The following is a 26372-nucleotide window of genomic DNA, read 5'->3' on the forward strand; positions in this document are numbered from 1 at the left end:
GGGAAGCACAGAGGAGTGAATGACTAAACCTATGTCGAAGCAGAAGTGACATTTGAGAGCTAAGTCTCAAAAAGTGAATGAAGAGAAGCTCAATAGATGGAGAAGGAAAATTCCTTTCAGACTTCTCTGCCTTGTGTTTCTTCTTTTGGGGAAACACCCTCCCCCACTTCACAGTCATCCTGCTCAGTCCATGAGACTCAGATGAAGCTAACTGTGCTTTCTTTACCTCATGGTGGTACACAATCCGCTGAGGGACTGGGGAGAGGTAGAGTGGCCAGGCCAATTTGAGAACTCTCCAGGAGTACTATGTATGCTATGGGAAAGTCACTCCCTCTTTCTGTGTAGTTTTTGGGGTAAAGGTGACCACTGAGGGCTGTGAGCAGCTCACACCCTACCAAATGGAAAGGGTCTGGCTGAGATCAAAGCTGGGCCAAGGCAAACAGAAAGGTAAGATGGAAGGACACAGTGTCCTAGGTCCCCTGAACTTCCGGGTTATACCAACCAGGAAATTCTCTTTTTCATTTAAGCAAAAAGGCTCTCATAAATAGGCAGAGAAACAGCCATTTGCAAAGGATGGAATCATGAGAAGCTGGGGTGTCCCTGAGGGTGGTGGAAGGAACTGTGGAGCAGAGCTGAAGATGTATGAATGAGCAGAGGCTGGGAAGATGGGCTGAAGCAGGTTTGGAAGGGACTTGTGTTCCCTGAGGATGAGTCATTAAGATTGTAAGAGTGACATTGACGCCAGCAGATGTGTGTTTGGAATGTAACTCTGGTGTCAGCGTGGAGAAGCGCCTGAACCAACAGAGACTGGAGCCTGGAGTCCAGGGAGTGAGCCTTTAGAACAGGCTAGTGGAGAGATGAGAAGTCCTCTGGGGCTCAAAGAGCCTGGTAAGCAAGAGGAGGAGTTGAGAAATACCTAGAGATGAGGAGACAAAGCTCAGTGACTGGACGTAACAGAGGCAGTGGAGGGGTCAGGACAGCAGGCTCTGAATTCACGCATACTGGAACTGCATCCTTTCTGTTCTACCTAATAGCTATGAGATGGGATCTTATTTAAACTCTTTGAGCCTCAGCCTCTGCATCTGTAAAGTGGGAATGATGATAGCATACACTTGATGGAGCTATCAGAGGATTGAATGAACTAAAGTATGTAAAAGCGCTTAGCACAGTGCTTGACAAAAAGTTACACAGTAAATGAGAGCTGTTGTGTGGAAGGTGATTTAACGTTAACCCTTAAACCTCTAGCTTGAGAATTTGGAAAAATGCAGAGGACCGTGATCAGGATAGGAAATGCTGAAGGAGGATAGGTTTTATGGCTAGGGAGAATACAAATTTGTTTTGGACACGTTGAGGCTGATGTGCCTGTATAACCCGGGGGTGGGAGTGTCCAGCAAGCAGGGGGACCTTGGAACTTGAGGTTTGGTGGGCACTACCAATGGACAGTCACTGAAGCAATGGCAGACAGGAGATGGCTGAGGACAGACACGATACTGTATGAGCGACAAGGCAGAAGGAGTAGCCAAGGAGGAGTCAGGGAGCTGTTAGGAGGCAGAAGATGTGAAGAGGGAACTATTCAATTGTGGATAAGCTGTTAGAGAACAGGATCCATCTCTGGGGGCTGTGGGAATTCTTGTTTCTTCAGTGGGGAAAATGAGATTTGAAACCCAAGACCACTTGACTTGCTAAGGGATCTCTGGCTCCACCTACAGGGCTGTCCTGGAGGGGCCTAATGTGGCCCTCAGGTGGCTTGTTGCCCTTACCTCCAGGTATTGATTAGCCAGGCGTAGTGTGCGATCAGTGATGTTAAATATATCCCTCCAGTCGAAGTTGTCCATGTCATCAGCCTGGCCCTCTCGTGGACCCCTATAGAGGAAGTTCAGTATGGCTTCGGCAGTAATACCTTCTTCACCAAGCTGCCTATTCCAAGAGGCTTTTACTGTTGGGTTCTGCAGGATGTCCTTGGGAAGAAGCAATACAATTACAGAATTTAGAATTCCACAGGATCTTTGGTCTTGTTTTTAGGCCATTTCTAATTTTTTAATTTTTTTTTTTTGCGCTACGCGGGCCTCTCACTGTTGTGGCCTCTCCCGTTGCGGAGCACAGGCTCCAGACGCGCAGGCTCAGCGGCCACGGCTCACGGGCCCAGCCTCTCCGCGGCATGTGGGATCTTCTTGGACCGGGGCACGAACCTGTGTCCCCTGCATCGGCAGACGGACTCTCAACCACTGTGCCACCAGGGAAGCCCCCATTTCTAATTTTTAACAAATGGGATAGACTTTAAGGCTTCCTAAAAATCTAGTGGGTTTTCTTCCATCATAAGGCATATCTATCTATATCCCATTTCCCCCCAATACATAGGTCTCTACAACAGAGGGGAGACGTGTATGTGGGGACTGGGGAGAGGGGCAGGGAAATGGTATATAGGAAGCTTTCTTTTTCTTAAGGATTTTCTTTGGTTCCCTTTTAATTATCCCTGCTATGCAGGACTCTTATCTCCTGGTTTTGTGAAACTGAAAATGAGACCAGAGAGACACACTCAACCACCTTTTGCAGTTACAGAGCTGGCCCCTTGGGGAGATGCCCCTTTGAATCTGAGGCCCTCAAGTGAATTCATAACAGCAAGAAACCTCAGGAGGTCACTGGTCTTATGGCGGTTTTCACATTTCCCCAGAGTTTCAGAAACCTATATCCCACCCAAAGTCGGTGATTCCACATGATGACAGCTTCCAAAACTGGTGCTTATTATATTTTGACCTAACTCCAGGGGTGATTAACCCTCTATTAGGCAAAGGAAACAAATGGAACTTTCCTGGCCTTTCTCCTCCCCCCGCCTCCCGACCTCTAATGCCATCCGTACTCTGATCATGGTCATCTGCATGCTCTCGTCAAAGAAGTACCAGATCTGGGGCCCTACTTCTTCCCAGGCTTTGACCAACTTCCTGAAACGCTCCAGCTCTTCAAACGTCGAGTTGGCCTAAAACCAGACAGAGACAGCAAAAGAATGGAGAGAGAAAAAGTGAGAGAGAATCTTGGTTGTACCTTTCCTGTCACAAACCCTCAATATTTAGGAAAGGCTTTTCAAGGAAGTGTCTTTATTTTCTCAGTTGATTGACATTTCCCAGAACAATCAGCTATTTCCCACACTCCCAGATTGACAGAATCTTATTTCTTAGTATCTCAGAGGTACTCATAATATTGATGATGTTATTGTCTCAGAACCTCATTAAAGCTGGATTTGGACTCCCTGTGAGCAAATGCTCTTCCTCCCTTCCTCCCTATCTTTGTCTGTTCCGGGTAGCCAGTCTTCAGAGAACTGTGAACTCTTCCCTTTCGGACAGAATTCAGGCAGTGAGGAAGAAAATCTCATTGTAGGCTGCCTAGAGAGGGGAGAGCCAGGCAGGGGCATTGGTGCAAAGCCTTCCAATGATGTCTGTGGTTGGGGGAGGGACCAAGAGTCCACTTAGCAAAAAGCAAATATGAGGCTCACCACCAGGAGGGCACAGTAAAAAACACAGACACAGACACACACACACTCATTCACACACACACACTCACTCATTCACACATACACGCACATGCATGCACACACACTCTCATTCTACTGGGTAGCCAGAGGAGAAGGCAGAAGGGACAAGACCAGCTGGGACCTTACGTTCTTCAGTATCCTGCGTATTGCTGGGGAATCCGGAGTAAAGAGGATTTTTCCCATCAGCAAAGGCTTTGCTGCCCTCCAGGCTATTTTGGTTAGAGGGTTTGACTCCAGGCTCTGGATCAATGCATTACAAAAGGCTGCTGTCAGGAGAGAAGGGACAGATTTTATAGAAACTCCCCGTTGCTCAGAGCTAAACATAGTCATTAGTGTGTTCAAATCACATGTCTCATTCAACTGTATGCTGGAGGATTTGACAAATAACCTACATTAATAGGCTGTACCCCACCAATAACAAGCTCATCATTAGTAAGTAAAAATGCCACAGTGCATCTCAATAAAGGCCTCATCAGAGAAACAAAGGATGGGGCTTGCCCTGTGTTTTTTTTTCTGCTTTAGAGGAAGGTTGAGAAGCCTGCTTATGATTATTGCAAGGAACAGAGGCCATTCTCAGATGAAAGGGACCGAGAGGCCAAACAAGGCCTCCCCTTGCAATCTCAGCTTTAGTCTCAATAATTTCCTTTCAATTAGCTGCTTAACTTCTCTGTTGTGTGTGGTTGTCTTAGGCCCCAGCTGATTTTGGTGTGTGCCATGCTGTTTCTTTTCAATTTTTAACTAGAGGGTTGCCCAGCTGCATTTTGTCCACACCCCACCCTCCTTTACCCCACAGGAGCCAAAAAAAATAGTGAAAGGTGGGAAAGATAACTTGCCAGCAACTTGCCATTTGGAACATAATTCAGTACTACACACACGGATTTTCACTACATTGTGTTTGTAAAAACATCCCACAGCCATGTTTACTCTCCAGAGCCCTTCTGACCCCAGCTCTGCTTGCAGCTCTGGGTTGCCTCCTCATTTATCTTTCTCTTCCTCTAGAACATAACCCTAGTTCAATCAGATCAGTGGGAAATGTCCCCTCCGTTCCCGTTCCAAGTGGGTCTCAGTTCTTTCCATGGCTCACTTCCAGAATTCTTTATGAGCACTGCCCACTTCCTACTTGGGGAAATGGACTCTCTGGAAGGAGAAGCCTCTTTGCCCAAGGCCCTCAACAAGACCAAGGGAAAATCAACCCCAGGATTAATTTCACCTGGAAGTGTTAACCCATCAGCTTAACCAACATCAGAAGCCAATTTACATGCAAGATTTAGGAAACTTACTTGTTCTTTTGTCATAAGAATAGATAGGATCTTTCCTTGTGGAGTCAATCCCCAGGAAGGCTTTATAGTTATTGTCTTCGTACCAGTTGAAGGAGAACACCCGAGAGCCTCCTCCCTCTGGGTAGCCACACAAGAGGTCAGACAGGGTGCCCATCAGCTGTGTGAAGGTCTCTGGACCGCCAGTCTGCACTAGTGGCCTGGTCACCCACAGCAAGTCTTGAACACTTGGTCGGTGGATGAACTATGGCAAGGCAAAGGCTTCAGGTTATGCTAAGGTAGTCAGAGTCACAATCTACTGTGAAGTCAAAGCTCCAAAGTCTGGGGAGACCTTTGCATAGGCATTTGATTTCCACGTTTAAAAGAAAACATACATATTCTTAGCAATCCTTAACCCAGCTGTGAAATAAAATCTACTGCCATCCACTCAGGGCCTAGGAGGAAACTAGGATGAGTCTTAAAGAAAATAAAAGAGTTAACCTCCAAAGTATTTCAATATTATTTCTCTTTTCCCATCCATTTAGTTTGAATTCCTTGGGAATGTGCCCTTGGGGAAACAGAGACTATTTCTCTAACAGTCAGTTCTTAGATTCTGTTATCCCACCAAGATGGAGCTACTGGAAAACTGGGAAATAAAATAGAGGAGTAGCTCTGTCCTAGAAAGGCAAAGTCAGGGCAAATTTCTTTGGCCAAATACTTCAGCATTTAGCTTTCTATATTTGGAAAATTATCTTCTTATTAGCTTAGCTTTACCAAATGTGAACTCTTCCATTTCCCTGAAATGTGTGGTTTGTGGTTTCTTTTAGTGTGTGTATGTGTATGTATGTTTTAAGATCTAAGCAAATATAGAACAGATGAAGTCTCTATTCTTGGGAAAACTCTTTTTAAATTCTTCACCAAACTAAGAAGAGGCTGGTGGTCATCTTTCCATATAGGTACCGGTGGCACTCAGTGGCCTCGTTTTTTGAAGGTAGATCTAAAATGCTGAGAACTAAGTTGAGGGCTGCCAGAGTTGCCAGGGTCTCAGCTCCCATAATACCATTTGACTTTAAAGGAAAATACAAAATAAAAATCATGCTGCTTTTATTCCCCAAACACACTTGGTTACTTATTTGCAAAGGCACTTGGGGATTTAAAAAAACATTAGGATTCAAACAGGTGAGACTGAAAACAGTTCTCCCACTGCAATAAGTGATGTTTACCGGTCAACTCTTCTCTGTCCACATGCCAACACTTGCTCTCTGAAACTGCTGAGCACCGTGTAGAATCCACATATTGAGTCATGCCTATAATCACAGTCTAGGCTTCAATAATAAAGGTGGAATCTCAAATTGCTTCAACAACAGTAAGTCTTATGACAGTCTTGTAAGGGGTTATTACCATTATTATGTTGCTCATTTAATCAAAGTGCTCTGAGATGAAGGGGCTGTTCCAGAGTCAAACAGTCTAGTATCAGTTAACATAAACTGGGCCATCTGCTTCAACCCAGTCATGAATGCTAGACTTGCTATCTAGACAGGCAAGAAACCTTCTGCAACTCCCACATGGAATTAAGAGCTTTAATATGCTTTGGAGATTAAAAAAAAAATTCTCTATCAACTTCAACCCTATTATACTGATATGAATTTTTTAAATGCTTATGAAGAAAAGAATGTTAAACACAGACTCCCCCTGCAGCAGGTGGCCATCAGTACAACGGGTCCTTCTCTAACTTTCCCTGCACGGCACTCTGCCCAGACAGAGCTTAGTTTTATGAGGACAGATTCCAACTATGCAGTTTTCCAGGTTGGCAAAGCCCAAGTCAGCTGAGAATACTGGAGGGGAAAAAAAGTTTGGGGAAAATTATATTATATTTCCCCTTTTGCCTCTCTTTCATAATACTCATTACACTTGAAGATAATTGTTCATTTCACATCTCTCTTCCCTGTTGGACTATACATTTCACAAAGGCAGTGACCATATCTGTCTCTTCATCATTATGACCCCAGCACCTCTCATCTGTTGAGTGGAGAATCATTTTATATATGGGCAAAGGCTTGGCATTTGATTAAAATGTGCGCATCTTTTACAAAACAACACAAAAAAGTCACTATCTTTGTGATGAAATGAGTATGTAAATATGTATGTAAGACACTTAGTGCCTGTAAGCACTGTGTAAGTGTATGCGATTACTATTAATGGTATAGATTTATGTGGATTTTAAGAGTATAATAGAATATTGGATCACATCAGAAAGAGTGGAAAGACTTAGATTCAGCTGTCAGTCCACTGATAATCTGCTACACCAGACAGAGTGTTCTTTCTTTCTAGGTGTGAAATTAGATGAACAGTTCCTTTCTTACTGCCTCCGACCCAGGAGCACAGATAATTAAGGATACGAACAGGTATTTTGAAATTGCTAGATGGAAAGATCAAATGTATTTCTCCTTGAACAGGTCTGAGGTACAATTAAATTATTTGACATAATAAGTGTGATAAAATGGTGGAAAGATATAATGAAATTATATTACTATCATCAAGCCACTTACTTCTTGAATTCTTGACATTATATCAGATAATATTCTTCCCCAGGATCTCAGATTGATACCTTGAGAACTGCTGTCCAGGAGTTTGGGAAGCTGTAATTGATAGGAACAAATATTTAAAAAAATATAGTATATATATGTAGTTCTACATATATACACGGGTGCTATCTGATCTCCTGTATGCTTGAAAAACATTTCCTCCCTTCTTTTTGATCATGGAACCTCTTCTGAAAAATTGCCTTCAGAAACAAACTTCTTTTGTCTAATCAAGAAAATCAAAGGTTCTTATTCTCAGCCCTGCTGAGCTAGGCAATCACAAATAGTTTCATGGTGACATTAAATACACCAAAGTGATTCTGATTGCTGGTTTAGCAACACCAGACAAGGCTCCTGGAGGAAGGAAGACAGAGCACAGCTGCTGGGGTGTAAAGGAAGGCCACGTGCAGAGGGTGCCCACCTGTTCACCTCGGGCTTCCTTGTCATTGTTGTCCCTTTATGTCCTTTCCAGACAGGTTGTGTCTCTTCCTCTGTTCAGCACCACTCTTATGGAAGACTCGGCCAACTCCAGAACCTTTCTTTCTAAAGCTACGGCTGGCAGCCTTAAAGAGAGAGATTGCAGATTCTCTAAGTGACGCCAGTGTTCTGGTGACCCGAGGCCCACGTGGCGACACAGAGCTGTTGGTGCGTTTTCCAGTGTGGTGGGGAACGTGGAAGTTCACAAGCTTGCTGGCTCCAAGTCCCAGAGCCTGAGGTGAACACCTTGTTTTCCGGAAATCAAGTTCAAGTCCTGAATGAATAACTTCATTCTTTATAGTTTCAAAAATGATTGAATCACCGAGTCTCTGTTTTTTAGGACTGAATTCTAACTTTTAAGATGGTGATTTTCAAACTCAAGTGTGCATCTTGAGTAGGCCTGGAGGGGAATCTTCATTTTAACAAGCTCAACATATAATTCTGATTCATGCATTTATGGACCACAAGCCACAAGCCTTGCCTTTTTATTTGCCAGTGTGGCTCTCCTAAATGATGGGTGTACTGATCCAGCTGTGGCAGAGCAGAGAAGCAGGTGGAGTTAGGCTTTGAGCAGCCCAGCCTCCTGTTTCTAGCTGTGGTCCTGCTCCTGGCTGTAGGTGCAGGAGCCCTCATGTTCTCTCTGACTCTGAACTGAAGAATAAGTGTACGTACACTCTTGGAGCATCAACATTTCAGGCTTCCTTTCTAACTGTAATATGAAAGGCTTTGTTACATATGAGAGCTACAAAGCAGACAGGTGGAGAATTTTCTAGAGGAAAGAGCAGCAAAGCCACCATTGAAACTATACCCCTGAGAAGAGTCTTCTCTCCTTAACACTGGGCCTAGGCTTTGGTCTTGCCATGACTACTTTTCAAATTCCTTGAAAATAGCTTCAGTGTATGTTGGGCAAAGCGCTTTAATTGCCAAGAAGAACAGGTAGGAAGGGAGGAAGCCAGCAGGTAAAAATGTGTGCCAATGGCAAGATATCACTCAGTCGATATCTCCCTCCCTCCTAGCTATCTCCAATAAGATCTGACACAGATGAAAGGGGATCTAAGATACACATCAATTAAAATGCCATTGTGGACCTTATTTTGATTTTGATCTGAAAAAACCAGCTGTAACGATCAGAGGGAAAGTGAACATAACTGGGTATTAGGTAATATTGAGGAATTAATGTTAATTTTGTTGGGTGTGATCATAGCACTGTGGTTTTGTTAAAACAAGTAAGTTTTTATGTTAGAGATACACAGGGAAGTATGTGAGGATGAAACGTTGTCTGTGGTTTGCTTTAAAAGACTTCAGGGAAAAAAAGGAACAGAAGAAACAGGAATAGCCAAATGTTGGTAATAGTTGAACCTGGGTGATGGGGGTTCATTATATTATTCTCTCTACTTTTATAGTTATTTCTATAACAAAATTTTCAAAGAGTGTTTTTTGCATGCATAAATAAATGGATAAATGAACGAATAAGTCAATATTCTCTTCTCTCTCTTTTTTTTTGCTCCGGACGCGCAGGCTCAGCGGCCATGGCTCACGGGCCCAGCCGCTCCGCGGCATGTGGGATCCTCCCAGACTGGGGCACGAACCCGTGTGCCCTGCATCGGCAGGCGGACTCTCAACCACTGCGCCACCAGGGAAGCCCGTCAGAGCCATAATTTTTAATTTTCAATTCTTAAACATTCTTGTAGGCCTCTGCAAACCCTTTTGCCCTTAGATACTACGCCTATCATTTTAGGGCCTAATAGATAAGACAGCCAACCTCCCCCATTCCACCCCATCCTCACCCTACCCCTACTGGCCATAGTCAACTCATGTGAAATCACCTCACCTTCTCCAGAAAGCCTTCTTTCCCCCACCGTCATGCTCTTTCTTCCTGCCCTCCTTCTCCATGGGGTAGATGCCCCTCCAAGCTGCTCCTATAATCTTCAGTGCATTTATTTATCACTTTTATATTGGTTTGCTATTATTTTTTAAGATATTTGTCTTTCTACTATACTGTAAACTCATTAAACATTAGAATAGGCTTTATTTTGTTTTTATATCTTCAGGGTATGGTACACAGTAAATGCTCCATAAATGTGTTGTATTAATTAATGAGAAAATAAAATATACTCTAGTGGAAAAGAGACGGAGTCTATCATGATTTTACATTTCATGAGAGATGTTTTTACAAGGTATGATGGTGACTTACAGGAAGGGGGTGGTCATTTCCACCTGGGTACGGGGAAGGTGACACTTGGCTAATGTTTGAAAGAAGACAAGGTGATGATCATGAGGATGAGGGCAGTATTTGTGGACAGAACGGGAGGACCAGGAATTCCAGGTGGAGGGAGGAATGTAAGGAGAGATGGCAAGAGAGACTGGAGAGACAGCCAGATAAGAACAAGACCAGAAATTTGGGGAAGAGGGAACAGGAGGAACAACTGCTTGAGATGCATTTGTGTGTCTGGTTAACATTTTCTTTTTCAGTCTTGTTAATAATTTAATAATATTCATTATACAAATATTTACTGAGTTACAGCTGTGTGCCAGATACCATAGCTGCAATGCCTTTCCTAGCTCTTTCCAGTGGAGATGGTAAATAATGAAGGTCTTATACTCACACTTTCATTTTAGATACCACCTACATCTCAGAACAGTGCCCATTCCCCCAGGGAACACTTCATACGTATCTGGTCACCAATTGTCTGACTGATGTTGCCATAAATTATAAAATAAATTTCCCAGGGCTCCCTCTCCCATTATCTATTCAAATTCACATGGACTGTTCCTGCCAAAAGAACCGGAAGGGACTGTAAATTTATTTGAATGGAAATGTGAAACCATTTCTGGAGAAAAGGTCACAGACCAAAACGGCAAGTATCATCACTCACACACGCACACACACACACACACACACACCACTGCTTCCTATGCCAAATAAGTTCTCTTAATTTCCCAAACAACAGGTAACCCTTCCATGTCACGACTGGCCTCAGCACTGCCAACCCAAGTTCAAGGTCTGATTAGACCTTGTAAGGAAGGAAGATTGGATATACAAATAGGGCTCTTGAAAAGGTATGTCTCTATCATCTCCCATCAGCTATGGTTGATTTGAGGGGTCCCTGGGCCTTGATCCAGTACTTAAGAAATGGATACAAGGTCCTAGCCAGTAGCCAAGAAGATTCTGGCTACATGAGGTCTCTGGGTTCCCAAGGGACAAGATACATGTCTGTCCTTTGGGACTGTGTAATATTTTTTCTTAAGGCAGAATAAGGCATATTAGCTACTAAAAAAGTCTTGTTTGAGCAATTCTTGCTGGTGCTTTGGATCCAATGGGTTAATCAAACAGATGTCGCTCTGCCAGCACACAAAAGGAATGTTTTATGAGTTGAAATTTTTGTTTTACTTTCTCTGATTCAAAGAAGGACATCTGGAAAACAGTATTGATTTCTAAGTTGAGGATCTATCTAATACAGGGGTAAATAGGTAGCCTTGGGTTAAAAGTGTCTTCATAGGGATAATGTGGCCTCTGGGAGCTGGTGGAAGGCTCTGGAGTAAGGGATGAGCTGCTGCCTTTGAAGCACCCAGACAGAGGTGAAGAACAGATGAAACGGTGGACAGACAGTGAGGGGCCCACTGTGTTTAATTGTGGGCTGCTACAGGAAATCCAGATTTATCCGGTAGGGAAGTTGTTGCTAGGCAACTGGAGGAATGTAGATTTGAAGCATGTTTGCTGCAACCTGACAGTTGTGAAGCATCAGATGAAAAGAGAGGAAGCTGGCTTCAGTGGTGAGGGGGCAACCAGGAGGGGACACCCTGAGTACCAGGAAATGCGTCATGAGTGGAGAATTCAGACTAAATCACTCAGAGCAGGGGGGAAATGCCAAACTGTCTCTACCGGGAGAGGTCACAGAGACATGCTGTTTCCCAGGACTGGAGGGGGCAGAGAGTCTGAACGCGAGGGTGGGCTCTTGAACAGACAAGTTATGAGACTTTTTTGGCTCAACAGAAACTGGGCCTTTTTCTCTCTGAGGTGACTTCAGTCTTGGTATTTGTGGTTGATGAAAGCAAAATTGGTTTTGGAATCTATGGGAAGTCAAAAGACGACCCCATGAGATAGACCTCTTCCTAGTCTGAGGGTCAGAGGAAGGAGAATGTCCCACCCAAGCGTTTGAGGAGGATGCTTCTGGGAGTGGAGCAATGGGGGCGGGGCACAGTGGGGCCTTCCACAAAGCAGCTGCATTCTAGTTTTTGTAAGGGCAAAAATGCTTTTTGTTTCAAAGCACTTTTCCAACTCTTCTCTAATGTGAATTTCACCACTGGATCCCATGAGATACATGGAATAGGTTTTGCTATCTCAATTTTACAGAGGGAGAGGCTGAGTTCCTTTTAAATGACAGCAAGAAAGGAGCCAGTGCAGATCCAGGACCCAGTCCCTGACCACCAGGAGATCTCTGTGGGCCCCAGCTGGCTGCCCACCCTCTGGTCCTCTCACTACTGGATCCTGTGCTCAGGGGAGAAGCTGATTACTTCATAAGGAGAGTTAAAGAAGAATCTGTGGCTATACTGAGAGCCTTTAGGAAAGGACATATATTAATGGTAAGTAGGAAAGAAATTTTAACGCAAAAGCTCTTAACTTGGGGTCTGACTTCAGAGGCTCCAAGAGCCCCACCCTCTGTGTGTCTGTGTGAACTTACATATTTCTCTAGGGAAAACGTTTAGAGCTGTTGTCAGGTTCTCAAAGGCAGTTCTAATCCATAAAAAGATTAAGAACTACTGTTCTGGAGAGATAAGAAATGTCAGAGGCCAAAATCCTTCTTTAAACCAGTTTACCTTGGAGAAAACCGGATGCCTAACATGTTGGTGCTCAATCTACAGCTACTGAATAAGGGCCAGAACCCCAGGACCCATTATCCTAAAAGCAGTCTTTGTAGGGGCCTGTTTGTGTTCTAAGTGACTTTAGTTTTGACCTCTCAGTCTTTTTCTCTTTTTAAATTCATAAAACAGCATCTGATCTGGCATGAAAATAAGCCCTAGCCTATTCATGCCTGGAGTCTAAAAGAAACCAAGGCAGGCCAATGGCAATCAAGCCCATGGGCCTAATATATATTTAATGTACATTAATGTTCCTCTCTTCTATTTCCTTTTTATTTCTTCCTTATCAAAATCAGTTCGCCAAAATTTTGAAATATAATAGACACATAATTTTGTAGATGTAGGAAGAACAAATACTAATGCTGTAAATCAACTATACTTGCTGTGGCTTAATAATTTTCAAACAACAAAAAAATCCTATTTGCTGACTTAGTTTTGCTTTTGCTCAGCAGCCGTGCTGCACTTCCCTCCACACTGCTGGCACTGGATACCACTCCTTTCTCCTCTTCCCTCCCTAAACCACCCCCCCACCACCACAGAAATGGGAGAAAGTTGACAGTCCAAAGATTCAGAAATCGGAAGGGAGAGAGATCATGAAATTAAGTCATTAATGGGACATCACGGTAAAATCCTGGAGACATGGGGCCTTTCCAGAGAATTTTGACGCAGCAGTATCACCTGAAAACTGAAACTCATAGTTGAAATTTAACAAACTGCAACGAATGATCCAAGAGAGCAGAAACCATGGCCAGCTCACACTGGGCAGGGGCACTCCACCCACATTTATTCCCAATGATTCAGGAATTTAGGGAGCAGAGCCAAGAACAAAGTGGGACATTGAAAAGAGAATGTAGCAAGCACCCCCCAAGACCGGCCTTTCTTCTGCGGAACTCAATGTTCAGCCACCCCACAGTCACAAAGACACGGGGAAAATGAAGTCAGAAAAGTAAAAACCTTGACGGAGTAGCTGTTGAGGGAAAGGAAAGAAAGCTGAATCATGTCACACTGGAAGCAACTGCAAAGGGGAAAACCATGGGCCAAAATGCCGGGGAGGCCAAATTTCCTCTATCAACAACCATTGAGAAGGGGGAAGGGAGGGAACGCAGATTTCCCAGCAATGTGGCAGGTCTTGGCACCTCCTCAGTTCCCTGCCGAACTTCCACAAATAAACATGCAGAGCCGAAGGGACAGATTCGCTTCTCAGCAAGATTTCAAAGCTGTGCACCAGAGTCAGAGAGAAAACAGGAAGGATCGCAGAGGGAGGAGGGGGAGGAGGGGGAGGGACACAGACGCCTTGGGCCAAATCAGATGGGAAATGGCCCAACCCCTCACCCGAAACTGACACACCATTTTTTATGAGGTGTGAAACGTTTCAGGTAGTGTTGGCAGCCACAGTACCTTGGACCCAGGTCTGAGCTGTGGGGTTTCAAGCTGGGGGCGTTAAGCCCTAAAAGGCCACAGGTGAAGACAAGCTCTTTCAAACTGTCTCAACCCAAGTGAAACCAAGAGGGGCTAAACCTCCTTGGAGAAAATCCAGCCAGCTGGCTGCTGTTTTCGTCCCAGCCCACCTAGGTCACTGGCCATCCAGTGCGTGTGCGTGTGCATGTGCAAGCAGGCAGGCGCGAGTGCACATATGGGGATGGGTGGGGTGGAGTAAGGCAAGGGTACTGCATTTGGATTATATGAGGATGACAACACTCACTTCTGATCTCCAAGGGGCTGAGGAAAAACACAGCTGGCCCCAGTTGGTGCTGAGTCCCCACTGCCCCTCTCTGAGTCTCTTGGCTCCACGGTCTGGTTTGGAGGTTACAAGTCCACCCACATGCCCAGGTCCTGACACGACAGAGGCAGGAGCCGAGCGGTGGTTTGCTGAGATGGCCCCTCTCTCTTTGTTAGTGAGCACCAACTTGGCATTTACTAAAACCTTATTTATACGCTGGTGTACGTGTGCGTGAGAAACAGCCCAGGAGAACAGAAGGCACAGCACTCCCGGCGCTGGACCTAAGCATGGCTGCTCGCCAACCAGCTGCAACAACAGACTCGTCCCAGAGAGGCCCCTGCCCCTGCCTCCTGCCTGGCCCATGCCCCTCTAAGAAGGTCGGAGGCTCTGCCCTGAGCTTTTCTGTGTCTGCCTCAGGGCTATTTTACTAAAAACACAATAGGATGGGTACAGGAGGAAAAATCCCATCTTACTGCCTGCAATTCCTTTTAGGTTTCCTTCTTAGTAATTAAAAAAAAACGTTTAGCCACTCAGTCCATTTGTCAGCTGGAAAAGCACATTTCAAGGGCACCACGTGGGGTGTTTGTCCTCTTTGCTTGGGGCTGATGTGTCCTGTCTTGGTTAGGTCTTCCCACACAGAGACAAGCAGGAACAAAAAGATGGTAGGTAGGGGCAACACTATCTCCTGGGTAAGCCTGTCTCCTGCCAGAACTTGCTCCTCTTGGCAGTCTCTGGGGTCGCTCACCGGCTTCGTTAAGAAGACAGCAGGGAGGATGCATCTGCAGAGCATCCTGGTCTTAGGGGTGATCAAATGAAAGTACTTCGAAGCCTTAGGCGCATTTGGGTATTACTGTTATTATTGGGCTTGGTCTACAGAAATTGAGACTGTAAATCAAACTCGTATGTTGTAGGTCGGTGATTCTCAACCCTGGCTGGACATTAGAATGATCTGGGAAGCTTTTAAAAATGCTAAAGGCGGGCTTCCCTGGTGGCGCAGTGGTTGAGAATCCGCCTGCGGTTGCAGGGGACGCGGGTTCGTGCCCCGGTCCGGGAAGATCCCACATGCCGCGGAGCGGCTGGGCCCATGAGCCATGGCCGCTGAGCCTGCGCGCCCGGAGCCTGTGCTCCGCAACGGGAGAGGCCACAACAGTGAGAGGCCCGCATACAGGAAAAAACAAACAAACAAACAAAAATGCTAAAGGCAACTAATCAGAATCTATGCTATGAAGGTGGGGGGGCACGTGTAGTTTTTAAAAGCTCCCTAGATGACTCAGTGTGCAACCAGGCCTGGGTACCACTGCTCTAGGGGCCAAATGTCCTAAGCCTCAGTGCTGTGACATGGCCTGTTTGTCTGTCTCAGGGTAACTGGGAATTCAGTGAGGGCATGAAAGCCATGTTTGGGCCCTTGGCCTCAGCACAGCGCCTGGCCCAATTCAGGTTTGAGTGCATGGACACAGGTGAGTACCTAGGGTCCATCTCGGGTTGGTGAGGGTGACCGGCCAAAATTCTCCTCTGGTTTCTGAACTCTAACACTTGCCAGAACAGTATATAAGGGCAGCAGGAAAGACAGTCTAGTCTTTCTTATCTGATAAATAAACATCCTGAAGCCAGTAGCCTGAGTTACGGGTTCAGACCCTAATGAAAAGTTTTGCCCAGGTTCCCCTTTCTCCTGCTATTATCCAGGCTGTCCCCATGCCCCAAAGGTACATGTACTATACCAGTGGCCAAGGTGCTGCAAAAACAGATGCATGATGCTGCCCATTTTCTAGTGACCAGAGGATTGCACTATCCCAGGCACCCAGGGAAGCTCCCACAGCTCTGCAAACGCAGGCACTGGGCTCCCACTGTGCTGGGCGGGGGTTCAGCCGCTCAGAATAAGGATTTTTATCACCTACTCACTCTCCTGTCTGATTCTGAAAACAAGCTAAGAAGTGTGTCTAAAATCGGGTTCCTCATGGAACTTCGGACAGAGAAGTTTGAACTGCATGGCTTTTTAATCTCCCTGCAGAGACCTTCTCTGGGGCCCTTGGCTCTCAGGGCTGGTGGCATCCATAGGTCTGACCCCTCTTACCCATTCTGGAGGCCCCCCGATGAGCTGGGGAAATTATGGAGTAACATTCCAAGGAAAAGTCACACTGAAAGGGATGAAGTGTGAACCCTGCCAGAAACTGTGGGGTCTTGTTTTAGTTTGTTTTGTTTTTAAAAGCCTTTACCTTGCTTTTGAAGACAAGGCTGGAGCAAGTTTTCTGGGACTTGAGAGAGCAAATGTAAAAAGACAAAACACAAATTCCTCTGCCATGTTCTCAGTGATTGACACTCTCCGAAACATAGTTCCAGAAATTAAAATGCAGGCAAAAGAGAAAATACAGTTCAATGCTAGAAAATTATAATTCTAACTTTGAGTGTTTCTTTCTTTTTTTTTTTTTTTTTTTTTTTTTTGTGGTACGCGGGTACCACAACGGTACCCATTGTGGAGCACAGGCTTCGGATGCGAAGGCCCAGAGGCCATGGCTCACAGGCCCAGCCGCTCTGCAGCACACGGGATCCTCCCAGACTGGGGCACGAACCCGCATCCCCTGCATCGGCAGGCGGAGTCTCAACACTGCGCCACCAGGGAAGCCCTGAGTGTTTCTTAAGGTGTGGCCTATGATGACCGCCATCAGAATCACCTAAGGTAACAGGGCAGATTCTGGCCCAGCCCAGGTCTCCTAAATCAGTCTCTGGGGGTGGGAATGTGGGACTTGCATCTTTTACCGGCTTCCTTGATGATTTTCCTACACTCTGAAGTACAAGAACCAATGCTTGATGCCTCCTTTATATAATTCCCTCTCATCTTACCCTTCTAGCAAAAGAGAAGATATGACTGGATCCCAAGAAGTCTGTCTGGGATGCAGTTCTGAACACAGTGTTGAGCTAGATCAGGCTTTCCAAGTTTTTGGAAATTTTCTATGACATTTTCTCTTGGTTTTTTTTGTTTGTTTGTTTTTTTAATCCAGAAACAGTAAACTTTGGGGTCAAGAGCAGACCCAGAGAAGGGAATGTGAATTTACTGAAATTTATTAAATGCTTTGCATATATTTTTAATGTATCTTTTCTACCACTCTACAAAGTATTATATTTGTTTTGTAGATGAGTGATGGGGCCAGGAAAGGTTAACAATTTTTCCACGATCACCTAGCTCCTCCTTTCCACACTGCCAGAGGTGGTGAAGAGGGCTTATCCCACATTTGGGGGAGACCCAGACCTGCCACAGCACATATCTAATGGTGATCCTAATGCTGACCCCTGGATGTCTGGGCCACGGCTCTGGAAATACTATCAGTTGATTCCCGGGCCTTTGGAGCCTGTCTTGTCTTGTCTTGAACAAGGAATGTCTGGAACACCAGGTTCGTGCCTTCCCTGACTGTCAATATGTGAGTCCCCGATGGCCTGCCACCAGGTCCTACTGCCTCCAGGAATTACCCCCCAAGGGGCGGGCAGCTGGATCTCTTCCTTACCACGTGGAAGAGCTTGAAGAAGTCCACGTTGGCATACAGGGTGTCTTCCATCCATTGTAGGGTGCCCTGGGAGAGGGAACACAGCGCATCACGCACTGTCTGCACCGCACGGCGCTGGGGGAAGATTAGGAAGCGCTCCAGGAGGGCCTCACTGCAGGCGATGTCTTTCAGCACTAGGTCTGGGACTCCATGAGCAAACTGCAGAAAGGAAAAGCAACACTGGAAACCTCCCTGTAGTAGAGGAAGACTGGCCCGCCCAAAGATGTCCATGTCCTAACCCACAGAACCTGTGAATACGTTATGTGGCATGGCAAGGGGAATTAAGCTTGCAGATGAAATTAAAGTTGCTAATCAGCTAACTTTAAAATAAGGAGATTATTTTGGATTATCTGGGTGAGCCTAATGTAATAACAAGGGTCCTTTAAATGTGGAAGAGGGAAGCAGAAGAAACAATGTCTGCCTTGAAAATGAAGGGAGGCCACCAGCCGAGGAAAGTAGACAGTCTCCAGAAGCTAGAAAAGGCAAGAAAATGAATTTTCCTCTACTTCCCTCAGTAAGGAACACAGCATTGCTGGCTCCTTGACTTTTAGATTCTGACCTCTAGAACCATAAAATAATAAATTTGTATTGTTTTAAGCCACTAAGTTTGTGGTAATTTGTTCTAGCAGCCATAGAAAATGAATATATTCCCAGGCCTCATTTTAGCAGAGAGACTTTACAATTTAAGTCATCCCTTCTTAGCACATGATGCTAAGGTACCATCAGGACCTACTTCCTGAAGCTGAGGTGGGGGACTGACTAGAATGCATTTGGAGTGATGGTGAATGACCACCCCTGCCTTCCTGTCTCACCAGATTTAACAAATAAAAATATTGCATGCCCAGTTAAATTTGAATTTCAGATAAACAGTGAACAATTTTTGGTACAAGTATGTCCCAAACAGAGTCCAAGTGGGACATCCTTATGCTGAAAAACTGTTTGTTGTTTATCTAAAATTCAAATTTAACCAGGCACCCTTTATTTTATCCGACGATGCTAACCCCTGGAGCTCCCACATCCGAAAGCTCCTGTGGAGCACAATCCCCATGATGGCCTCCAGAGGCCAAGGAGGCCTCAACCCTGGCCAGGGAGCCTTGTCCCCCCAGCACAGTAACTGGCCTCTTGGAGTCCTGGACTCCCAGTAGTGGACAAAACCCTAAATACCATAAATAGAACAGGTTCATGAACTTCCCTGGCCTCCACAGTCCCATGCCTTCTACACAATCCTCTGGGCTGGAGAATGGAGCAGGTGGGTCTCTGTTACCCCCTGTATGGAAACTGTCCAGACCACACACAGAAGCCCAGTCCCCAAATGAGGCCCAGGTCACAGCTGGTGCTGAGTGGGTGTGGACTCCGTGAATCTCAGGGGCCTGTAACTGGGTGCATATTCCAACAGAGCCTTCCTGTTTTGTCCATACCTTACTTCTCATCTCCAGGCAAAACCTCACCCCAACTCTATTCCCAGAGTCTAAAACATTTTGAGGTGGAGGGAATTAATGAGCTCATTAGAGTCCAAACCTCTAATATTCCAGAGGAGGGAAGTGATGGAAAAGGGGTTAGGTGACTTGAGAAGGTTACACAACAGGCGAGGGAGAAAGCTGGGACACCATGAAAATGTAACTCATTAATTCAATGCTCATTCACTGTGCTCCCATTCTGCAGGGACTAGGAGAGTTACTGGGGATACAGCGAGAATAAGATGAATTTTCTGCCCTCCCAAAAACTAGCTAGGCTAGCTTCCAGGCTAGCTGGAAATGCAGGCATTTAATAAACAGCAGGAGGTGCTAGGCTGAACGTCGTGAAACCAGAGCGCAGAAGAGGGAGTGTTGAGAATTACTAGTAAAAGGAGCTGGTATTTATTGAGTGTTTATTATGTGCCATGCACTATTCTAATTGCTTCAAGGATATTAATTCTTTTAACCCCCAAAACCACCGTATATGGTAGGTCCTTTTATTATCTCCATTTTAGCAATGAGGAAACAGATTGCTTATTAACTTGTAGTGAACCTTGTGACCTTGCTGAGGTTTGAACACACAGCTTGTGCTTAACCATTACCCGTTAGCTGTTAGCTCTTTGTCGATTAGGGAAGGGGGAGGGGGCAGGACAAAGAAGGGAGGGTTTATGAACTGTTTCACTGAGGAGGCAACACTTGAGCTGGGCCTGGAAGAATGTTCGAGGTTCCAGGGCTGGGGGTGAGAGGTGTGATGAGAGATGGACCAGAGAACCGTATTACTTTAATTGCCTCACAATTCCCTCGATGGGGAGAGACCAAGTGATGCTATTCCCTTTGGAGCTGTGCTCAGACACTAGGCAGAGGGATATCCAGTCCTAATGGTAAAGAACAAAATTCCATGTATAATGAGGATGATCGGTTAGAGAGCTGCAAGCCCCATGTAGCTGTTTAAATTTAAAATAATTAAAATTAAATAACATTTAAAAATTCAGTTCCTTAGTTGCACTAGCCCCATCTCAAGTGCCCACCAGCCACATGTGGCTAGGGGCTACCCTATAGACAGCACAGAGAGAGCACTACTGTCATGGAGGAAAATTCCCGTGGACAGTTCTGTCAAGGAGACGGAGATAGAGATCAGAAGGAAGGCACACAAGGCAGTCAGGCTAACAAGCAGGGTGGGCACGGAGGCATGGAGGGAGCTGGGTCCACATGATCGGCCTCCGGAGAGCAGGAGCTGGGCTCCTGCTAAGCTGGGCTCCTTCCTAAGCTCTGAGTTTTGCTGATCAGGGAAGCATCCGCTAATCAGAAACTGCAACACTAAATAAAGGCACACCCCAATGGCCCAGGCCCTGTCTTCTCCCCACATGAAAGGCCTCAGCTCTAATGCCAGCAGCACAGCAACTACAAACCCAAATGTCACGTAGGTGAGGAACTGGAAAGAAATTTCCCTTAAATTCCTGCCCTTATCTCCATCTCCCTTTTATTACCAACTGGAAGTCATCACAGGCATTTCCAGGACTTGAGTTTTATGAGCTGAAGAGAAAGCAAAGGGGAAAGTGAGCAAGTGATGCTGCCCCCGCCCCCCTACCACAGATTGGGATGGGAGGGGAGCCAAGCAGGGCCGGCAGCCAGGCCTGACCCCAAGGGCCACCCCAGGAGTGTGCACTGTGGCCAAGCCTGGGCACTGGGGGTGCCGGGTTCCAAGGGCCCTGACACTCTGCCTCAGGGCTGAACCTCAGCTCCCCTTGTCTAGTTTCAGTGAAAACCTCAGGGTCTGAAAAGCCAGAAAAGCAGGTATGGGCTTCTCCATTGTTGTTCTGGGAACCAGCTTGAAAACCCCCTTCAGAGGAGCCAACCTCAGCCACGCAAGTGGGTCCCCTCCCTTCTCTGGGCTCAGACGGCACCCTGTGCAGACCTTTGCCTCAGGACTGACAAAGGCCCTGAAATTCTCTATTTACGTCTCCGTCTCCCCTGGAGTCTAGAGGAGGTGTGGTCCTGGCCAGGAGAGCCAGCCGGGGCATCTGTGCTAAGGCCCCTGCTTATCATGTGTTCTCACTGTGTTCATCACACTACGAGTCCACACCCCCAGGATGCTAGGCCAGGAGCCCATGAGGCCCCAAACTAAAGCAGTGGTTCTCATCCCTGAGCCATCAGAAGCACCTGGAGGGCTTGTTAAAGCAGAGACTGCCGGTCAGTCTGTGATGGGGCCTGAGAATTTACTCCCAGTCCTTGCTGAGGCTATTGGTCTTGGACCCTGAGAACCACTGAACGAGCACGGGACTAGGAACGAGAAGACCCGGATTCTGCGCCAGCTCGGACAATTCTAGCTCTACAGCTGTGCACAAGTCAGTCAGTCGCCAGGCACGTCAGTTTCCCCATCTGTTTGACCCATCTCGGGATTAATGCGAGGAGCGCAAGCGCTAACAGATGTGAAAGTCATATGTTAGTGGTAGAAACACTCTGAATAAATACAGGATTATGAAAACAGACAAAATAGATTTGGGGGGGGCTAGAAGCAGTTCGCCTGGCACTGGGAAGAAATGGTCCAGGAAATCAGAGGTCTGCTCTACTTGCGGCTGTTATTGGGCTCTGTGGCCTCAAAGGTCACCTCAGCACACTCAGACCCTGGCTTTGCCCTTTTCTTGGCTGGAACTCTCCTCTCACAGGCATTTGCATGGTGCCTTCTCTTCAGTTAGATCTGCTCAAATAGCACCTCCTCAGGAAGGTCTTCCCTGCCCATAGAATTTAGAACTGCCCCCAGTCCCTCCCTAACTCCGACCCTGCTAGACCTTTCCCCACAGACCCTTTCACAATCTGGAAATGCACGTAGGTGCCCTTGGCTTACTTGATTATTCCCTGTCGCCCCCGCTGGAATATGAGCTCCCAGAGTCAGGGGTTTCCTCGTATTGTTCCCACTGCATTCTGGTACCTAAAACATCTCTACGCATGTGGTGAGTACATGAATAAACCTCAGTTTCCTCAACTATGAAAGGAGTTTGAGCCACGTGGTCTCTAAGGTTCCTTCCAGTCATAAAACTTTGAGATGCTTTTTAAGGGCTTCCAGGATTTGGGCCACTCCAGAATCCTGCAATGGGAATGCTCACCACCACAAGTGACCCCCAGGTATTCTCCTGAGTGTGTGGCACGAATCTGAGTGATTCTGAATGTGAAAGCAAGAATGAAGAAAGAAACTCAAGGTCTCCTTTGCCTTTCTCAGGCTCAGGCTCGGTGCCCACCCTTCCCCTCCAGGGACCACCGACCAATAACATCCACCTACCTGCTCTGGACGGACTTGGGAGTTGACCAGAAGGTAGACAACTGAGTCAGACAGGCCAATGTTCTTTATGAGAAACAGTGTCAGTGTTTCCTCACCTTTTAGGACATCCCGTATTCGTATTCCTCTTCCTGCATACGAATGAAAAAAAGAACAGGGTGTCGGAGGGGAGATGGGTCAAAAAAAGGAAAACATCTAGAACTGATTGCTAACTTGACTCTCAGAGGAAGGCTCTGTTTTGGGTTCCCTGGGAGCGCCTAAGAGTCAGGGCCCCTGCCAGTGGCAGTCACAACATTTACTGCTGGAGCAGACGAGCCAAATTTACTGAGAAGGCACACAAGGTGGAAAAAATTAGGTCAGGGTGGTGGTCATCGGATGCTTTGTGGAGTTGGTCTTGGACAACAGGGTGGAGGTGAGGAGCAGTTTTGTCCCCATGGGAATATTTGGCAATGTCTGGAGACAGTTTTGGTTGTTACAACTGGGAAAGTATTGATATTAGTGGGCAGGGGCCAGGGATGCCACCAAACATCCCACAAGGCACAGGACAACCCCGTTTCTCTGATAAAACAAAAAACTATCTGGTTCAAAAGGTCAATAGTGCTAAGGCTGAGAAAACCTAGTCTAGAACTGGAGGAGAATTAGTGCCGTTGTAGAGAACCCTTCTTGGTGTTTCTGTCATCTCAGCTATGGCTCTAAGCTCAGTGTATGGACATGTACTAAGAGAGATCAGGCTGTCTGGGGCAAGAAAATCTTCAAGTGGGGAAAGGGGGATGGCCTGTTGCCTGGGCTTGCAGTTTCATGCCCTGATCGACCCAGTCACATTCTTTCAGCTCCACTCAAAACCCACTGGTTCTTTATAAGGAGGCATAAAGGACTTCTAACAGTTGAGGTGACCTTGGGTCAAGTGACTGAACCTCTCTGTGTCTGTACTTTCCATATCTACCTCTTAGGATCGTTGTGGGGTGACTTGGGATAAGGAGTGTAAACTGCTTATTAGCTCCCAGCTCAAAAAAATGCTTGACCTGATTGCATTAATATTATTCTTACCTCTCCCAGGGGAGGCACACCCACCTTCTCTGCTTGCTTCCAGGGCCAACACTCACTCTGAAGCTGGCCACTGCTACAGTTCATGAGGCACCAGCCAGAGAAGAGGGGGACGGGTCCAGATATTTATGAAATCATTTCAACATTAAGGGAAAGCATTTGGGTTGCATGAAAACAGTTATCTCTACATCACAACTTCTCCGGGAGCCTGGTTGACTGCTTATCTCTTAGTTCTTCTTTAACTAACTTTAATCATCAAATGCTCCTGTTCCTTCCAGGTTTTAACACCACAGTGCTCTTCCTCCCCAAATTCCCCAGGCCGCCAAGAGGCCTAGCCCCCCAAGTGCTTGACAGTCACCCTTCGTGTTCAGGTTGTGACTTTCTTTGTATATGTCTTGTCCAGATTGATGTCACTGCTAATTTCCTCTTGAAAGGGGATGGGCCAGCTACAGGCCTGCCCGGGCAGCTGGGGCAGGGGAACCAGACCTGAGGTTCCACCACACAGCAGCCTCTCTCACCACAATGGATGTCCCTTACTGCCAGGTAGCTCAATATCACTACCTTTTGCTTAGGAAAAGCCCAAAGCCTTTATAATATATAATAGTCCCTTTTATCTTCAGTGGATATATTCCGAGACCTCCCCAGTGGTTACAGATAGTACCAGACCCTATATATACACTATGTTTTTTCTTATACATACATACCTATGATGAAGTTTAATTTATAAATTAGGCACAGTAAAAGAATATCCAAATTGCCAGCATCACTGATCTTGCACTTTGGGGCCGTTATTAAATAAAATAAGAGTTATTCATACATGAGCACTGTGATACTGCGATAGTCGATCTGATAAGCTGGGCTAGACAGCTAGTAAGTGACTAACAAGCGGGATACCTGGGCAAAGGAATGGTTTCCATCCCGGGTAGGTTAGCCCAAGATTTCATCATGCTACTCAGAAAGGCACACAGTTTAAAACTTATGAGTTGTTCACTTCTGGAATTTTCCATTTAATATTTTTGGACTGTGGTTGACCACAGATAACTGAAACCATGGATGGGGGCATTCCCCCAAGAGGGGGATGGTTCTGAGAGGGGCTGGTCTATTTTCTTCTTGCCTTCTTTCCTTTTCAATAACATATGTCTGTCATCTTCCAAACCCAGCTTCCTTTTTTCTTCCCCTGGGGCACCAGCTTGGTTGTTCATCTCCGAATCATTTCTTTGTATACAACGTTATATTATATCCTGTGGCCTCCAGCAATGCAACCCCGAACACACACACACACACACACACACACACACACACACACACACACACACACACACACACACACAGGCTCTTGAGAGTAGGGAGCTAAGGATCCTGCTTTTATTATACTCCCCATCATACCTAGCAATGCTGGGCACAGAGACGTAAGCCCTCCAAGTCACCTCTATCTGACACCCAGCGTTAGAGCCTGACGTGGAATCAGGCTCTTGGTAAATGTCTGCGGAATGACAGGAGCCACCCAATAAATATCTGTTGTCTTGACCTGAGAGTCAGGCCCCTATCTGACTGTGTAATTGTTCGTTATTCTTTAACTCCCTCACCTGGACTTACATACAAATACCTTGCTGGGGAGAAGGGACAAAACAAGGGAAACTGGGAGTGATTTTGCCCTGGCCCAGTTTCTCACCCAGGTGCCTGGGCTGCCGTGGCCCTAGGGAGAAGGGGCAGGAGCGTGCTAGTTCAGCACACCTGAGGAGGGCCGGGGGCCACCCTGCTCGGAGAACGTGGGGCCGAAAGTGTAAGCAGTGGCCGATACCAGACAGCAGCTACACCAGACTCCCGAGGGAGAAATGTGAACTGGGGGCCTGAGGAAAGAAAAATAAATGTAGTTTAAAATGTGGTTCTTCTTGTTCTCTTGCCTGGGAAGATTAGAGGCTGGGGGAGGGGGCCGCTGAGGCCCATGGAGGTCGGGGGGAGCTGAGGCCAGGGTGGGGGAAGCCGGGAGAAGGTGTGCGTGAGGCTAAGGGGAAGCCAGAGTTTAAAGATGATTGAGAGACCGCAAAGCTTGCTTGGGGGTGAGTGGGGAGGGGGCTTCACGGCTGGTCTTTGACCATTAATCCTCCCCTGCGGAGAATGCAGTACTACAGGTTTGCTAGGAAAGGAAAATGCCCTGGGTCACCATTGGCATACTTTCCCAGGTGACCGGGAACTGACAGGCAAAAGCACACCCCAGGTACAGCCGCCCACCTTGCTTTCAAAGGCTTAACCCTCCACTGCAGCTTTGGGCTGAGGAGTCAATGCTCAGAGCCGGCAAGGTCCCCAGGGGACCCTGGGACGGACGCTGAAACCGTCTTCAGTTCTGACGGTGGACCTCAGTCCCCGGCCTGGAACTCCTTCAGAGACTCTGTCTCTTTTCCTGGGGATGGTCCCCTTCCCCTCTCGTGGCCACCAAGGTCGGGGGCTCTGCAGAGTCTGTGTTCTCGGCCCCCAAAGCCCTTTGGAGAGCCTTGGCTGGCCTGCCCTGACTCAGCTGTCCCAGAGCCCCAAAGCTGCCCTCCTGAGGGAACGTTCACCCACAGCCTGAAGGCGGGCAGCAGGGGCGCCTGCGAGCCATTCAAAACCAGTCCTGCGTCGGGCTGGGAAGGAGCCACTCTGGTT

General features: G+C 46.6%; 1 protein-coding gene across 1 annotated transcript in view; it reads right to left on the reverse strand.

The window, feature by feature from the left end:
* The window catches only part of ABCA4 (ATP binding cassette subfamily A member 4), a 123940-nt gene that overhangs the window by 86217 nt on the left and 11351 nt on the right, over positions 1-26372 (reverse strand). The window contains exons 5-11 of the mRNA XM_067025434.1: positions 22689-22816; positions 17919-18116; positions 7332-7421; positions 4807-5047; positions 3653-3792; positions 2858-2974; positions 1761-1958 (exon numbers count right to left, since the gene is read on the reverse strand). Coding sequence (XP_066881535.1) covers positions 1761-1958; positions 2858-2974; positions 3653-3792; positions 4807-5047; positions 7332-7421; positions 17919-18116; positions 22689-22816 — 1112 coding nt within the window. The remainder of the gene's footprint in view (positions 1-1760; positions 1959-2857; positions 2975-3652; positions 3793-4806; positions 5048-7331; positions 7422-17918; positions 18117-22688; positions 22817-26372) is intronic.

The sequence above is a fragment of the Kogia breviceps genome, chromosome 1, assembly GCF_026419965.1.
Source record: "Kogia breviceps isolate mKogBre1 chromosome 1, mKogBre1 haplotype 1, whole genome shotgun sequence".
Taxonomy (NCBI): Eukaryota; Metazoa; Chordata; class Mammalia; order Artiodactyla; family Physeteridae; genus Kogia; species Kogia breviceps.